At 36.7% G+C, this 17,715-nt stretch overlaps 1 protein-coding gene across 3 annotated transcripts in view; it reads right to left on the bottom strand.

The window, feature by feature from the left end:
* TTC28 (tetratricopeptide repeat domain 28) overlaps positions 1-17,715 on the bottom strand; it is a 627,778-nt gene that overhangs the window by 585,376 nt on the left and 24,687 nt on the right. For 2 of the 3 annotated variants that reach the window (XM_023241623.2, XM_045042316.1), the window contains exon 2: positions 3,094-3,372. The exons of the other annotated variant lie outside the window; for it this stretch is intronic. In XM_023241623.2, coding sequence (XP_023097391.2) covers positions 3,094-3,372 — 279 coding nt within the window. The remainder of the gene's footprint in view (positions 1-3,093; positions 3,373-17,715) is intronic. 3 annotated transcript variants of the gene reach the window in all.

Raw genomic sequence — 17,715 nt, 5'->3', positions numbered from 1 at the left:
ATAAACATTAAAAAAAAAAAAAGATGGAAAACTCACAATATCTGATGTCAAGACTTACAATAAAGCTACAGTAATCAAGATAGTGTGCATTTAGGGCATAGGATAGATAGGTCAGTGGAACAAAATAGAGACCAATAATAGCACCATACTTTATGGGGTCAAATGAATTGTGACAAAGGCACCAAAGATCATTCAATGGGGAAAGGATAGTCTTTTCAACAAATGTTGCTGGAACATGATTATCTATATTGAAAAAATAATAATAAATCTTGACCCCTATCTCACAACATACCGCAAAATTTACTTGAAATGAATCAAAGACCGAAAGGTAAGAACTATAAAAATTCTAGAAGAAAACCTAAGAAAAACTTTATAACCCTGAGTAAGATAAATATTTCTTAAACAGGACACAAAAAGAATGAACATAAACAGACAATAGCTAAGAGGCAGTTAGAGATAACTCATAATTTGGTAATAACACTGGGCTTATTCTTTTTAGAGGCTTTCATAACCTCTTTTGCAGCCCATAACACACCAAACTCATTTCTCATTCAGACAAAATAGACACAAATAAAAGACTCTATCCAATCACTGGAGCCCTGAGATATTTACATAAAAAATTACCATAGAGGGATGCCTGGGTGCCTCAGTTGGTTAAGTGTCTGACTTCAGCTCAGGTCTCACTGTTCGTGAGTTTGAACCCCGCATCAGGCTCTGTGCTGACAGCTCAGAGCCTGGAGCCTGCTTCAGATTCTGTGTCTCCCTCTCTCTCTGACCCTCCCCTGTTCACACTCTGTCTCTCTCTCTCTCTCTCTCTCTCTCTCTCTCTCTCTCTCTCAAAATAAAATAAACATTTTTAAAACACTTTTTTTAATTACCATAAATAGAAATTAGAATTAATGTTTTCCCTAATCAAACTAGACAATAATGACATTTCAGAAAAAGACTTCAAAAGGCAAAAAGATTTTTTTTTTTAATTTTTTTTTTCAATGTTTATTTATTTTTGGGACAGAGAGAGACAGAGCATGAGTGGGGGAGGGGCAGAGAGAGAGGGAGACACAGAATCGGAAACAGGCTCCAGGCTCCGAGCCATCAGCCCAGAGCCTGACGCGGGGCTCGAACTCACGGACCGCGAGATCGTGACCTGGCTGAAGTCGGACGCTTAACCGACTGCGCCACCCAGGCGCCCCGGCAAAAAGATTTTAATGAGAAAGTTAGAAAAGCCAAAATAGAAAGACCAATAATAGCCCCACACTTTTATGCTCAAATGATTTGTGACAAAGGCACTAAAGATAATTCAATGGGGAAAAGATAGTCTTTTCAGCAAAGGAAAAAAAAATTGATAAAATTTCAACAGACATATCTTTACAACAAAACAGTACAACTTAACCTTCTTTTATATTGTAAGTATATTCCTAGAAAACTAAGTATAAAATAAAGTTTTTATGAAATGGAAAGAATTTATACAGTAGTGGAAATTTCTTTATAAATTAATTTTATTATGAATCACATTGTATATGAAAACCCTTTCATGATTTCAATAATAAAAACTAATTTACATGTTACATAATTCTAGATATTCCTAACTTAGTTTTCCTTGAAGCCAAATATGGAGCTGAAATATTAATGCAAATGGTAAACATAGAACAACTTCACTTATAAGGGGAAAAACATCAGAGACTAAAACTTGGTAAGATTACCTTAAAAGGTTGATTTTTTTTATCTATAATCATAAAAGTGCACCTTTTTCAGCTATTGTGTGTGTGTGTGCTAAATCGCAAGACGGTGACAAAAGAAAGTAGAATGACAGAAAAAGGAAAAAGATGAAAGTTTTAAAATGTTCACAAATATAGGAAGGACATAAAATAAGTGGATCCAAAAAAGGAAAGAATGGAAATACTTAATTTGAGAATTAAGCTATTTACCAGGCTCGTTGCAATCAACCACAGGTTTAAAAGAAAAAGGGAAAGAGAAAGAGAAGACACATGCCAAGCTTTGCTAGAATAACTTACTTACTTGTACCTTCAATAAAAATGTCACAATCATAGCTATTATCTATCAAATGCATACTATGTACAAGTAACAAATTATCTCTGACTCTTAAATGGCCTCACAAGATAGGTATTATTATTCCATTTATCTTAACCCTAGAGAGGTTAAGAAATTTACCAAAAGCCAGACAAAAGAGAGCCATTAACAAAAGAGAAGGAATTTGAACCTGGGTCTGTCCTTTGAAAACAGCATTCTAACCCCCAAGTGGTGTCCTATAACAATTTTTTCAAATAGATTTTGTTTGATTTGCAGTAATTATAGTTACAAAACAACTCTGTTAGGGAATTACACAATACTAAACAATTCATGAGGCAGCAGCAATACTGGAAATTCCACTGAACGAGGCCAAAAGTAGCTACCACAAAGTATAAATTAATATAACTATAGCATTAATAAGACAGTAAGAATATTTTTTAAATCTCTAGCAAATATCCATGAGCCTTTGTTAATGCAACAGAAAGCCAAAAATGGTATCAAATGGTTTCGTGGCTCAATAAAAAGGATCTCAAACACTTCAGTACATCTTAACGGGGGTTAGACAGCAAACAGGCACACTGAAAATAAAGTATATACAAAACAAAGATCATTCAAACCTTAAACTATCCAAGGGAACATAGATAATTAAAATGATGTATTAGGAAAAAAAGTTTTTCTGGTTAAATACCACTCTGAAAACAAGCAATGATTGACAGAATAAAATTAATTCTTTTAAATTCAAAGAAAAAAAAATCTCCATCTAAAACATCTGTGTAAAAAGGAGATGTGGAAACCTATATAAATGACTAAAATGTATCCTATCAAGAAGCTGAGTAGAAAAAAAATTCAAATTTCAAACATACAGGAAAAGAATTAAACTTGGAGAGCACTATTACAAAGCATAAAAAAGGAAGCCATTCACTAGCATACCAGCTCAATGAAGCCATTCAACATTTTGCTGAAGTACAGAGTATCAAAATATTAACAACTGCAAATTCAATGAAATGTTACATTAAAATAAGAAATCAGCACAAAAGATTCTGTGAAAGTAAATGAAATTTCTACCTTTGGCCATTTGGGATTGAGAAGTCGAGCTTTGATTGCATCGTCCAGTGCCTTGTCATACTGCTGGATTTTCATATAGGCTGCAGATCTATTGCTGTATAAGATGCAGTTCTGAGGGTCAACAGCCAGGGCTTCATTGTACAGAACAATAGCTGTATGAAAATCTCCATCATGACAGGCCTGGTTACTCTGACGAACTTTCTCAACAAATTCAGCTTTGCTCAACACTGGTCCATCAGGACTTCTCCGACCAATAGTCTTAGCACCAAAGAGAGGAATCTACAAACAAAGAAACTTTGTCAGATAATCCAGAGGGTTTCTTTGTCTGAATTTCAAGAGAAGAGGGACATTCTGGGGTGCCTGGGTGGTCCAGTTGGTTGAACGTCTGACTTCGGCTCAGGTCATGATCTCACGGTTCGTGAGTTCAAGTCCCTTAATCTGGCTCTTGCTGTCAGCGCAGAGCCTGCTTCAGATCTTCTGTCCCCCTCTCTCTCTGCCCCTTCCCTGCCTGTGCTCTCTCAAAAGTAAAAATAAATAAATAAAAGAACAGAGACATTCTTCATGGTATGCTTTATATAGTAAACTTTTGTAGCCTGAAAGTTAATAACCTTTCAAAGAAGCAGCCAACATAGTACTTTGAATGCATATGTATCTGTTTTATGCATATATATACGCATATATACATATGTATCTGTATCTGTTTTATACATAACTATAACTATATACATATAGTTATAAACATACATATTTAGGGGTACTTGAGTGGCTCCGTTGGTTAAGCATCCTAATCTTGATCTCTGCTCACATTGTGTTCTTGTGGTTCGTGAAATCGAGTCCTACATCAGGCTCTGCACTCACGGAGGAACTTGCTTGGGATTCTCTCTCTCCCTCTCTCTCTGCCTCTCTCTCTCAAAACAAACTTTAAAAAACATGCATATTTATATTTATATTTTTTGGATTGACAGAATGACTGAATAAATGAATGAATGAATGAATGAATGAATGAGAGAATGCAAAAGAATACTTAGACTTTTTCCTGGCAATTTACAGTTCTACTAAGTGAGGGTGCCTGGCTGGCTCACTCAGTAGAGCATGAGACTCTTGATCTTGGGACCTGAGTTAAAGCCACATGTTGGGTGTAGAGATTACATACACACGTGCATAAAGTTATTTATATTAAGGGAAAAAATACAAATACAAGTCAATACAGAAAACATGATCTAAACTATATTAAGATAGTTGCACTCAGAAAATGAAATAAATGATCAAAATAATAACTATGCTAAGTTATCTCTGGATATAAAATTATGGGTTATCTTTATTTTTTTTTTATTTTTTTAATGTTTATTTATTTTTGAGAGAGAGAGAGAGAGGAGGGGTGGGGCAGACAGAGAAGGAGACACAGAATCTGAAAGAGGCTCCAGGCTCCGAGCTGTCAGCACAGAGCCCAACGCGGGGCTTGAACTCATAGACCACGAGATCATGACCTGAGCCGAAGTCAGGCACTCAACCAACTGAGCCACCCACGCACCCCAGAGTTACCTTTCTTATCCAAATGTTATACAGTAAGTATATGTGAATTCTAAAATTAAAAAATTTTTTAAATTTAAAAACATAAATTTTAATGTATCAATGAATCTTTTAGACTGACAAATTTGGTAATTGGGCTTCTACCATGGAATTTCAAAGACAAACACCAGTTCTTGGAAATCACCAAAAAGAAAAACAAAATACCTGCCGTAAACCGTATCTTGGCAATTTAAGACCCGTTTTTTATGTTGATTTCTTCCAAATCATTAAGTTTCCTATGACTTAATAACACTGACCTTAAAACCAAAGGGAGTGAATGAGTCAAACGTTACTTATTTTTAAAATAGGAAAATTAGGAACTGCATCAGTGCCAAGAGAAGAAACTTAAGACATCAGTATCCCGAGAGACAGTTTGCAATTCCAAGCAGACTTGCCCTGAGTACAATTAAAACAAAAAGTGTAAAGTATAATTTTCTTCCTCATGTCTTTCTTTAAGACTAAGTCCCTCCACTCAAAAGAACACAGGGGTGCCTGGCTGGCTCGAATGGTAGAGCATGTGACTCTTAATCTCAGGGTTATGAGTTCGAGTCCCATGTTGGGTATAGAGATTACTTAAATAAATAAATCTTAAAAAAAAAAAAAAAAAAAAGAGGACAGATCTGAGATGTAACACAACCAATACTTAAAAAGTACCAGACTCTTCACGGAGGACAAAGGACAAATTCCACAGAAAGGAGGAAAAAAGCAGAGCTAATCTTCACACAGACAATTACTATTTTTCCCGTTTACAGGAATATCATGAACTAGATTTCCATGACAATTTGAAACATTAAAAATATTCTTGGGGCGCCTGGGTGGCTCAGTTAGTTGTGGGTCCGACTCTTGGTTTCCAGCTCAGGTCCTGATCTCACAGTTCGAGAATTCGAGCCCTGCATTGGACTCTGTGCTGGCAGTGCAGAGCCTGCTTGAGATTCTCTCTCCCTCTCTCTCTCTGTGCATTCTTTCTCTCAAAATAAAATAAAATTAATAATAATAAAATATATTCTAGAAATGTCCAATATCAGTGTTCAAGTTATATCTCTCAACTTCCTCATTCTGGAAGTGACAAACCAAGATTGTATTCTGGTTAGTCTGTTGTTGCTGTTTTAAATTATGATCATGAAACATACTGTTTGAAAATTAACGGACTATGTAACATTGACTCTTGATTCTTAATTTTTTTATCCACATCATCAAACCAATGTATTGAGATACTGACAATGTATAAAACTGATTTCATTTTGGAAAATATAGTCATCAGGAGTCCAAAATAAGGGCAGTACTAGCCATAAGTTATGAAAACCAATTCTATATTTGAAAACTCAAGGGTATGACATAAAAATATAAATAACAGCCTTTAACAGTAAAATGGTTAGCTTCAAATGTAGCTTAAAAGTGAAAAAGACATGATCCTACTATTAGAGCATCCCCTCCCTACTTCTCAGAGTAATAATTTGGTTCAATGCCAACACAAATAAGAATCAAATTAAGAAAAGTTCTGCATTCCACTACCTCCATATACAGTAATATAAAGTAACATTTCCCAAATTATGCACCCCTAAGAACCCTAGGTCCTCAGGATACTTGGAGGAACAAGGAAAACGAGTTTCTGCTTTAGTGGAAGACCTCAGAGCTTTTATTTTACACACCGTGAATCTGAGACAGGAGATACCATACACATGAGATCGAAGGATCTTTTTGGTAGAGTATGTTCCCAGACAGGAAGTTGCTAAAACTCTGTTATAAACTAGAGCGCCTAGCTGGCCCAGTTGGTAGAGTATGTGACCCCTGATCTCAGAGTCATGAGTTCAAGCCCCATGTTGGGTGTAGAGCCTACTTAAAAAACAAACAAACAAAAACCCTCTGGTATAAACTACTAAATAAAGCCTCTGAGAGCAAAGTAAAACACCATGGAAAAGTGCTAGTGCAGACAGATTATAAATACTAGATTATAAATAAATACTAAATCACCACCACCACGTGTCCATAAATTTAAAAGAAAAAGGCACTCTAATAAGTGTCCACAGAAGCTTCTAAACTGTCAAACTATGCCTGTTTCTAATAAGCTAGTTATGGTGTTATCCTTAGGAGGCTAATAAATAGCATTTTGTGTACGGTTAAAAAAAGGAATATAATCTACCTAGTTCCTCTTTATCTTCTCTGCTATTAATAAACTTGGCATGACAGAGAGGGGGGAAAAAAGGCCCCTGCATGTATTTCAGATTATATATACAGTACTTGGAACAACTGGCCATATTAAATTCAGAAACAGAGTGGATAATACCATGGAGATTTTAAAAAATAAAATCAAATTTCAGGGCTCCTAGGTGGCTCAGTCGTTAAGCATCTGACTTTGGCTCAGGTCATGATCTCACAGTTCGTGAGTTCAAGTCTCTCATCAGGTGAGCTCAAGCCCCACTTCAGGTAAAAGCATGATCCCACTTTGGGTGAACCCCACTTATTTCTCCCTCTCTCTCTCTCTCTCTCTCTCTCTCTCTATCCCTTCTGGGATTCTGTCTCTCTGCCCCTCACTCACTTGTGCTCTTTCTCTCTCAAAAAAATAAACTAAAATAAAATAAACTTCTGAATCACTAATTTAGTTAGATTAACTGATTATAATATTCTTTCTTTTCTCATATATTTCCAGTATTTACAGTTTAAGGATGTCAACAAATATTAACATGGTCGATATTTTTCAATGATCCTCTGACAAACTCATCTTGAAATGATAGTGGCAATAACATAAGTGAAATAGGCTCAGAATACTCAGCCACGTACAATTACTAAACTGTAATAGTTCCAGACCAGTTATAAATTTTGAGCATTCAAATGATACAGAAAAATACTTATCATCCTTTATATCAAAAAATGATACATGAATCAAAGAATTAAATGTTTAAAATAAACTATTAAATTATTAAAATGAAATATAGAAGAATTTTTTATCATATAAGCTAAGGAAGGCCTTTCTAATTATAACACAACCTAAAGACATAAAAGACATAAATCTGACAACATAAAAGCTTTAAATATCTAAGAAAAAATAAATTTAAAAAAAGTGAAAATATGAGTAACAAATCAATTTTAAAACTCTTTGCAACATAAGCTAATTTTCTTACTATGTAAAAATCTACAAATAAAAAATCCAATGGACAAAGAATATGCACAGGCAGATAAGAAAGGAGATCCACATAGCTTTTAAGCACATTTTTTTTAATGTGTGACTTCAGTTTTTTTGTTTTTTCTTTTAAAGTAAGCTCCAGGTCCAACATGGAGCTTAAACTCTCGAACCTGAGATCAAGAGTCACGTGCTCTACCAACAGAGCCAGCCAGGCACCCCATGACTTCAGTTATTTTAAAAGAAAATTAAACCTTGAGATATTATTTTTCTTCTCTCATACTAATGGAAAAAAATTATCAGTACATTTTCATAGTAAGGGGAATAAAGAAAAAGTTACATTCATACATAGTTGAAGGAAGTGGTAAATGATATGATTTCATTATAGAACCAAGGAATAGTTACAAAAGGTACGTATCCTTTGAATTCTAGAAATTTTTCCCACTTCTGGTAATTTATCCTGAAGGCACATTTACCTATGTAAGCAAAGTCACATATGCAAGATATTCATAACAGCATCATTTGTATTAGCATGAGGTTAGAAATAACCTAAATGTTAGACAACAGAAAAACAGTTTTCATTACATCAAAATAATCAGATCAATAATTGACACTACAAATCCAGCCAAAAGAATGAGGCAGGTTTTACATACTGATGTGGAAAAACAGAAAAGAATCAAGTTGCAGAACAGCAATACAGAATATGTTATATCCCATGAAAAAAGGGGTGGGGGAGGAAATAATACATAAACATACACACAGTTACATGCTTAAATATATATGGATTAATTATGCCAGAAACAATACATAAACCAGTAGAGTAACTGCCTCAATAGAAAATTATTTCAGGACTGGAAAGGATTAGGAAGGTACCCAACATTTCCATTTTATACTATCTGATATTTTACTATATGCATATATTAGCTTTTTTCAAAATATGAAAAAAAAACCTCTGAAAACAGAGCATAGCTTACTATTATATATTAGGGCATATATATATATATATATATATATATATATATATATAGTTGTAGAATCTGTTCACTTTCTAAGTATGTCTGGATGAGAAGACAAAAGAGAGATACAAAACCAGCCTTTGTCCCCTGGCCCAGAGCTGCATGGCCTACAGGAAGGGGGCTACCACTTTTTAAGTCTTACAAAGGTATTCTCAACTCACCAAGTTATTCTTATGCCTAGAGAGTAGGACCTTTTTTGAATTTACACCAAAGTCCCATATGGATAACACATATTAGTTGTATATTTCAAAAACAAAATAGGTTAAGACAAAATCTCACTGGAGAACTGACCTTATAATAAAGAATTCAATGTACATCCCAAAACTAAACTATATAATACCTCAAATTAGCAACTTTGTGGATGGGTTTACAAGATGTGACATAACAAATGGCAGGATTAATAAACTGGAAGAAAAGTCCGTAGAAAATACCCAAAATGAAATACACCCAAAAAGAAAGGGGTGGGGGAGAAAGTTAGGTACACAAGAGACATAATAAGAAACATGCCTAAGAAGTCTAACACACCTACAGTGAAATCTCAGAAGAAAGAGAAGGAAGTAGAAGCAATATTTGAATACCTCATGACCAAGAATTTTCTAAAACCGATGAAACACAATGCATAGAATATTGAACCAACTGTTAAGAACTTCGTTCAACCCCAAAATAACAAAAAAACTAGACCTACACAAATCATGGTCAAACTCCTAACAACCAAAAACAAAGAGAAAATGTTAAAACAGATAGAGGACAGGAAAAGACACATTATCTTCAAAGCTTAACAGAAATGAGGGAAGATGAAATAGCTAACCTAAAAGTCTATACCCAGAGAAAATATTGTTCAAAAATGAAGTTGAAACAGGAGCCATCATACAGTGCTGGTAGAATTTTAAATGGTAAAGTTACTCTGGAAAACGGTTTGTCACATCCTCAAAAAGTTAAACATGGAGCTATCATATGACCCAGCAATTCCACTCCAAAGCATTTACCCAAATGAATTGTTGTGTTCCATACAACTTGTACACAAATATTTACAGAAGCATTATTTATAAAAGCCAACAACTCAAATGTCCATCAACTGATGAATGAATAAACAAAATGTGGCATAGCCATACAATGGAACAATGAAAAGGAATAAACTACTGACACACATGAGCACATGGATGAATCTTTAAAACACTATGTTAAGGGAAAGAAGCCAGACACAAGGCCACACTTCGTATGATTCCATTTATATCAAATGTCCATGAAAGGCATGCCCATTGAGACAGAAAGCAAATTACTGGTTGCCAGGGGGCTAGAGGTAGGGGAAAATGGGTGACCCAATGAGGGCTTTTTTTGAAGGTGATGGAAATGTTCTGGAATTAGTGGTGATGGTTGTGAATATACTAAAAAAACACTGAATTGTATGCTTTTAAATGGTGAATTTTATGGTATGCTAATGTATCACAATTTTTCAAAAGGTAAAATAAATATTTGTACAAACAAACCAAAACCAAAGGAATGCATCAACAATAGGCCTTCACTAAAAGAAATATTGAAGGAAAACAGAAATGTAGTAAGAAAGGAATAAAAATAATAATATAATAGTTGTAAATAAATACTATTATTCTAACTATAATTACTTGTGAAGTTTAAGATAGATGGCTAGATAACACAAAATACAGGAGGTAATTAATAAATGGAGATCAATAACAAAACATGTTTTATGTCAGACCGAGAAAGTCATTATGAGAAAGCATGTTTTCTAGAAATTATAAAAAGTATAAGCTTGCCACCCCACAAAATGCTAATAGTTCATAACTGTTTACTTCTCTATTTTCAGTAAAAATTCAGGCTTTTTGAAGGCTTTAAATTTTAACATATGCAATTAAAGCCACTAAGTTTTGCAGAAAAGGAATCTTCAGAAAAGAATTTTAAGCTGGTTATGACTGGCTAAGATTAGAATAAATTTAATTAAGCAAATGAACTTTTTAATATATTTTTTACTTTTTTTCTTTGAGAGAGAGAGACAGAGACAGAGCACAAGAGGGGGAGAGAGGCAGAGGGAGAGAGAGTAACAATCTTAAGCAAGATGCACACTCAGCGTGGAGCCCAACACAGCACTCAATCCCACAACCCTGGGACCATGACCTGAGGAGAAATCAAGACTGGATGTTCAACTGACTGAGCCACTCAGGCACCCCAAGCAAATAAGCTTTAATATAAAAAGTAAGTTGGTACAAAATTAGAATTTGGCTGTCTCTCTGCTAAAAGGACAACGTTTTCTTGGACTCTTGGTCTGCTCTTGCTGAGAGAATATGAAAGATTTTTCTTCACCTCTTAACGTAATCTTCAGAGAAAACAAAGATTGTGTGTCCTGGCAAAATAATTTACTGTGTTGACTTTATCAGGTGTTTAATTACTCAAGAAAGCTGAATCTTCTCTATTTTTTTAAAATTTTTTAAAATGTTTATTTTTGAGAGAGAGGCAAAGAGCCCGAGTGGGGGAGCAATAGAGAGAGAGGGAGACACACAATCTGAAGCAGGCTCCAGGCTCTGTGCTGTCAGCACAGAGCACGATGCGGGGCTCGAACCCACAAACCATGGGATCATGACCTGAGCCAAAGCCAGGCACTTAATCAACTGAGCCACTGAGGTAACCCTAAATCCTCTCTGTTAAAAGAGCTATGGTTTTTTGGTTTTTGTTAGTTGGGTTTCTTTACAATGAGGTAACTTTCTGTATTTGCCTGCAAGTCTTTTATGGTCACTATGCTTAGATGGATAACTGTTGTTTCACAATAACCTACCTGACCAAGTATTTTAAAACCTTTGAGATTTTTGACAAACTTCCCCAAACCAAATCCTAAATGCAGTTCTTTTAACTTTGGGATTTTTCAGAGGGTCTCTGGAATATCTCAAAAGATTTATTCTCTCTCTCCTTCTAAAAAAGTAATGTTAAAATAATTAGGGCTATTTGATGTTACATTATATTGGAAGCATTATCAAAAAATAATACTAAGCTTTCTTTCTGTTACCTTTGTATATGTATACCTTATAAGTATGCTAGAAATTGTATGAAATTCTTAGAAATCTGATATACTCTGGTATATAATGTTATCAGTCATAATTCCAGTTATTTTAAAATGTTGTGTATCACAGAAATAACCAAATTTCCTTGTTTCCACTGTAATGAACTCTCTCATCAGATCTTTAACAATGGGGATTTAAAATCTTTTGTCATTTACAGAGTTATTGTTGTACTCAAATGTTTTGCAAAAGTGTTTCATTGTCAAGAAGATTAATGGAGGGATGCCTGAGTGGCTCAGTCGGTTGGGTGTCCAACTCTTGATTTCAGTTCAGGTTATGATCTCATGGTTTGTAAGTTCAAGCCAGGCATCGGGGCTCCGCACTGACAGTATGGGGCCTGCTTGTGATTCTTTCTCTCTCCTTCTCTCTCTGCCCCTCCCCTGCTCATGTGCATTCTCTCTCTCTCTCTCTTCCTCTCTGTCTCAAATAAACTTAAAAAAAAAAAAAAAAAAAAGAGAAGATTCATGGAAAGGATTTTGACAAGTACAGAGTTCTGAAAGCTTTAAAATCATAAACTAAACTGGATTCAAGCAAAAAAAGTACTAATTATATGGGACTGAATTAACTAAGGAGGAATATTATAAATTTGTATGACTTTTCGCCTGAAACATTGCTGGCTTTTTAATGTTTTGGGTTTTTCCCCAGCTTTAAATATACTTTTTCTCTTAGGCTACCTATGACTTATAATTTGGTAAAGTACCCCATTGTAAACAAAGATAAAAGACTTACTTTTTCTCCCCATTTGATCCATTCAGAATTCAGAAACTCCTGAGGTATTATCTTCATAGCACTTTAGCTGGTTTTTTTTTTTCTTTTAATGTTTATTTATTTTTGAAGGAGACAGAGAGGGAGACACAGAATCCAAAGCAGGCTCCAGGCTCTGAGCTGCCAGCACAGAGCCTGATAAGGGACTAGAACTCACAAACTGTGAGATCATGACCTGAGCTGAAGTCAGACGCTCAACCGACTAAGCCACCCAGGTGCCCCCAGTTATTTACATAAGTTCATTAAGAATATGTTCTCCATATAACAGGACACAATTGGAAATGTTGCCAAGGCTTTGACTGGAAAAGTACTGCAAGTAAAATCTGATGGTCAGTCCTTGGCTTGGCTTGGCTTCCTAGCCTCAGAGGCTTTTAAGAATCCCACCCGAGATAAAAAGTTTCAGCAAAACAGCCTTAAAAAGAGCTTATATGGTCCATCACTATTCTTGCTACATTTATGTAAGTAATCAAGCCAAGTTAGATGCAAACAAATTAGTTTTACTATAATTATCTTTTGTAGAGGAAAAAAAAGGGGGTAACTGTAGAGAGAAAAATTATGTTTGTGTACCTTTGCCTAGATTAGCCTCTAATCCTGTCAATTGCCTTTGAGGTTTCGTTATATACATGTGACTGGATTAGATCCTGAATTCTAAGTTTCCTCAAATATCTGTCTACAACTCTCCAAATTAACATTTCCAATTTTCTCCCACCTTCTAATTTAGTCTCCTTAAGAACAAAGACTTCCCACAAATCTCCCTGGAAAGGACTACACCAGGGTTTCCTCACTACCCAGTCGGCAGCCAAACCTCAGAGACTCGGGTCTCTGGGATATATCCTTGAATCTTGGGTATATACCTCACAGCTGAGTAAGTTTCCACCTGACATCTGGTCCTATACACCAGCTGGACACCTCAAAATCAAATTAACTAAAAAGAGCAGGAGCTGACCTCAAGATAAACTGCTCCCAATGCCACATCAAGACTACATACTCTCTCGGGCACCGGGGTGGCTCAGTCAGTTAAGTGTCTGACTTCAGCTCAGGTCATGATCTCACAGTTCGTGAGTTCAAGCCCCGCATCAGGCTCTGTGCTGACAGCTTAGAGCCTGGAGCCTGCTTCAAATTCTATGTCTCCCTCTCACTCTGCTCCTCCCCTGCTCATGCTCTCTCTCTCCTTCAAAAATAAAAACATTTTTAAAAAATTAAAAAAAAAAAAAACTACATACTTTAACTAAACATGAAATCCTCTTCTTTCTTTCCTTTACTCAGCACTGGCCTGGAAACATAATGCCATCATTCATGTATCCCAGACCATTGTTAAGGGTAACAAACTTTCAACTGCTGGATTTTTCATCAAGAGCTCTGATCTATCCATGATGCTAGAGACACTCCCCCCACCCCACTCTGGTCTTTTTCCTGTCTCTGGTTAACAACCCCAAACTTGGGGAACTTTATGTACAAGCTCTAGACAAAGAAAGGAACATAGGCAAGGATAACCAGAATAAAAAAGCATGTGTGGTCTACAAACCCTTAAAATTTCACTGTCTTCCACGGCTGTCACCTTTCCAGTACTGAACCATGGACTGAAATGGGAATTACCAGGAGGCACTCATGATTCTAGATTTGCTTCCTTTGGCAGGGCCCTACTTCCCTGGCCAACACCACCTGCTGCACCTGGATTAACACTCATGGAGAAGCTGAAACTCAGGTACATAAGATTACTGAGCAAGCCACTTGGCTTAAAAAGATGACTCCTTCAGGGCGCCTGGGTGGCTCAGTTGGTTAAGCATCCAACTTTGGCTCAGGTCATGATCTTGAGGTCCGTGAGTTCGAGCCCCTCATCAGGCCCTGTGCTAACAGCTGGGAACCTGTAGCCTGCTTTGGATTCTGTGTCTCCCTCTCTCTCTCTCTCTGCCCCTTTCCTGATCACACTCTCTCATTCTCTATCAAAAATAAATATTATGGGGCGCCTGGGTGGCACAGTCGGTTAAGCGTCCGACTTCAGCCAGGTCATGATCTCGCGGTCCGTGAGTTTGAGCCCCGCGTCGGGCTCTGGGCTGATGGCTCAGAGCCTGGAGCCTGTTTCCGATTCTGTGTCTCCCTCTCTCTCTGCCCCTCCCCCGTTCATGCTCTGTCTCTCTCTGTCCCAAAAATAAATAAACGTTGAAAAAAAAATTTTTTTTAATAAATATTAAAAAAAATTTTTTTTCAAGTGACCCTTCCAATGAGGTCTTTCTTTGACCTACCTGATTTTGATTTGTTTGGGTCTTAGGGACCACGGTAAGTGAACTCCAGATGTTGGGAATTATCCTGCTTATCATAGTCATAGCAGTCTCCCTAGAATGCTGTATTCTCTCAAAGGCTTTAAACGCATTTGCTCACACTTACCACCAAGCAAATGATCTTCCTAAGACTGGAACGTCAGAAAAGGAACAAAGAGAATGACCAACTTTAAAAAAATGTGAACCTGAAGTTGTGCCCTGTGAATATAAGAGATTAAGCAACAAATGTCATGAACACCACACAAAGGATCCACAAAAACTTCAAGAACTTCAGAGCAATAGATGGGAGTGACATTAATGATTTAAATTTTTATCCTCTCAGTTAATGTGAGAGTCTGATCAAAAGGGATGATTAGGAGTGCCTGGGTGGCTCAGCTGGTTAAGTGTCGACTCTTGATTTCAGCTCAAGGTCATCATCTTGCAGTTCATAAGTTCCAGCTCGGCATCGGGCTCTGAGCTGGCACTGGCAGCAAGGAGGCTGCTTGGGATTCCCTCCCTCTCTGTCCCTTCCCTGCCTGCACCCTCCCCCCTCAAAAAAGGAACAACAGGCCCAAAATGGAGTTCACTTGCCCCATGACAGCAAATCAAGACCTAATATCTAACCTAATTGTAGTTTCAACCTCTCTCAGGGATGTAACCTGTAACAACTCAGTCTGGAATTACCTGATCAGCACTAGTGAGATAATTTGCATGACAGCCCTCCACCCCCACCCTTCCCCCAAAGGAAGGTGACCTTGCCTGAAACAATCCACTCTTTGTTAGAAACTTCCTTTTTCTGACCCCTTTTCCCTATAAAAGCCCTCCATTCTGTGTCTCCCCACAGCTCCTTTCTACTTGCTAGTCAGAATCTGCCTGATTCAAGAATCACTGAATAAAGCCATTAGATCTTCACATCTACTCAGATGAATTTTGTTTTTTAACAAACATAAATCTGATATTCATAACTTTGTGTTTCTATACTGTTCTATTAACTTGAGATGATTATAAATAAGTTGATATCATTTTATTAGGTAAACAGCCAACCCCCTTCTTTTAAGACTAATGTGGAAAATAGCAAGGCCATCCCATGCCTGGGGGGGTCGGCATCTGCCCACTCCAGCCCATCCAAACAACAGACACTCAAAACACACATGTCAAAGTTAGTTATTAAAATGTCAAATTCGGGGCACCTGGGTGGTGCAGTCGGTTAAGCGTCCGCCTTCAGCCAGGTCACGATCTCGCGGTCGGTGAGTTCGGGCCCCGCGTCAGGCTCTGGGCTGATGGCTCGGAGCCTGGAGCCTGTTGCCGATTCTGTGTCTCCCTCTCTCTCTGCCCCTCCCCCATTCATGCTCTGTCTCTCTCTGTCCCAAAAATAAATAAAAAACGTTGAAAAAAAAATTTTTTTTAAATGTCAAATTCAACCAAGTTACAAATACATGCAACTTAAACTAACATATAAGCATAATTTACGTTATATCATGCCCTTAAATTTTCAGCAATTTTCACACCATTTTTCAGCAATTATGACAAATAATAAAAATTCCTGAGGGTATTATTTATCTCTGAGCTTACTAGTACTTTCATGTTCTTCTTTTTTGAAATGCATTTTATGACAGGTGAACTAGTGAATAAAAACCACTAAATAACCTTTGTTCCTGTTATAATATCCATTTTTGTAAAACTATGACTCTCATACAAATATGAAATGAACACACTTCAAAGACTTTACTTAACTCATCAATTAATGAGTAACCCAGTAAAATGTTCAAAGTACCCCACATGTATAGGCAATCAAAAATGATGAAATAAATTTCTCTGCAAATAGATGCAAACTGGCCTTTCCAAAGGAAGAAAGTGAAATCAATTGCCCCTCCACCTGGAAATAATCATTTGCGTATCTGTGGACAAGAATAATTTGCATTGCTATCAGTTTGGACAATGAACAGAAGTATAAAGCAGTTCAAAGACCATGAAAGGTGAAAACTTCATAGAATCAGATAATCCAGAAGGGTACACACATTCCAGGCAACCTACTCAACGGAAGGCACCTAGTAATCTTTTTCCAAATCCATTTCAAGTCTTTCACTACTTTACCAGAAAGTCCCAAAGTGAAGTGCACTAGAATCAAGGAAAAGGAACTACCTTTTATTGAAATAAATATGACCAAAAAAAGCCCACCATGAGATAATTAGAAGGAAAGAATGCTGCAAATGAACAGACTCAATCCAGAACCTAGGAATGCATAATTGATGAAAATATAAATCTCTGTGTATTCAACATCAACGAGAGGAGAATACAACGAAGGTCAAAGGATAGAAATACAGGATTCGAAACTTGACACTAATAGACTTACAAAGGGATATTTTAATCCAATGTAAGGGTCATGGTTGGCAGGAAAGGTCCCTGATCACCCTGATGTGATGTAGGCCAGGGGTAAACAGCCAAGAAAGAATTCTTGAGACATATTTGGTGCAAAACGGTACTTTTATTAAAGCATGGGGACAGGACCCATGGGCAGGAGAAGCTCCTCTGTGAGGAGAGATGGATTACATACTTCTAATGGGGGGAGGGGTAGGACATAAAGGAAGTTTCTAAAGGAATTTTCATCTGTTAAAGAATACTTGTAGGATCCTGGAGGTCTGGCTATTGTCAAGCTAACGTTGTTTTCTGCCTCTAGCAAAGCATTAACATTAAGGCAGTTGTGAATTCCTTGAGGAATGTCCTACTCTGCCCATTTCAGGTATTTGTCAATGGGCTGCAAATTATAAGGAAATTGAATTTTTCTATTTCTTTTGACTTTGTCCACCTCATCAACAAGTGTTGTGTAAGGT

Source organism: Felis catus, chromosome D3 (assembly GCF_018350175.1).
Source record: "Felis catus isolate Fca126 chromosome D3, F.catus_Fca126_mat1.0, whole genome shotgun sequence".
In the NCBI taxonomy this organism is placed as follows: Eukaryota; Metazoa; Chordata; class Mammalia; order Carnivora; family Felidae; genus Felis; species Felis catus.
The sequence above is the reverse complement of the archived record's forward strand: the minus strand, read 5'-3'. Positions and strand labels throughout refer to the sequence as shown.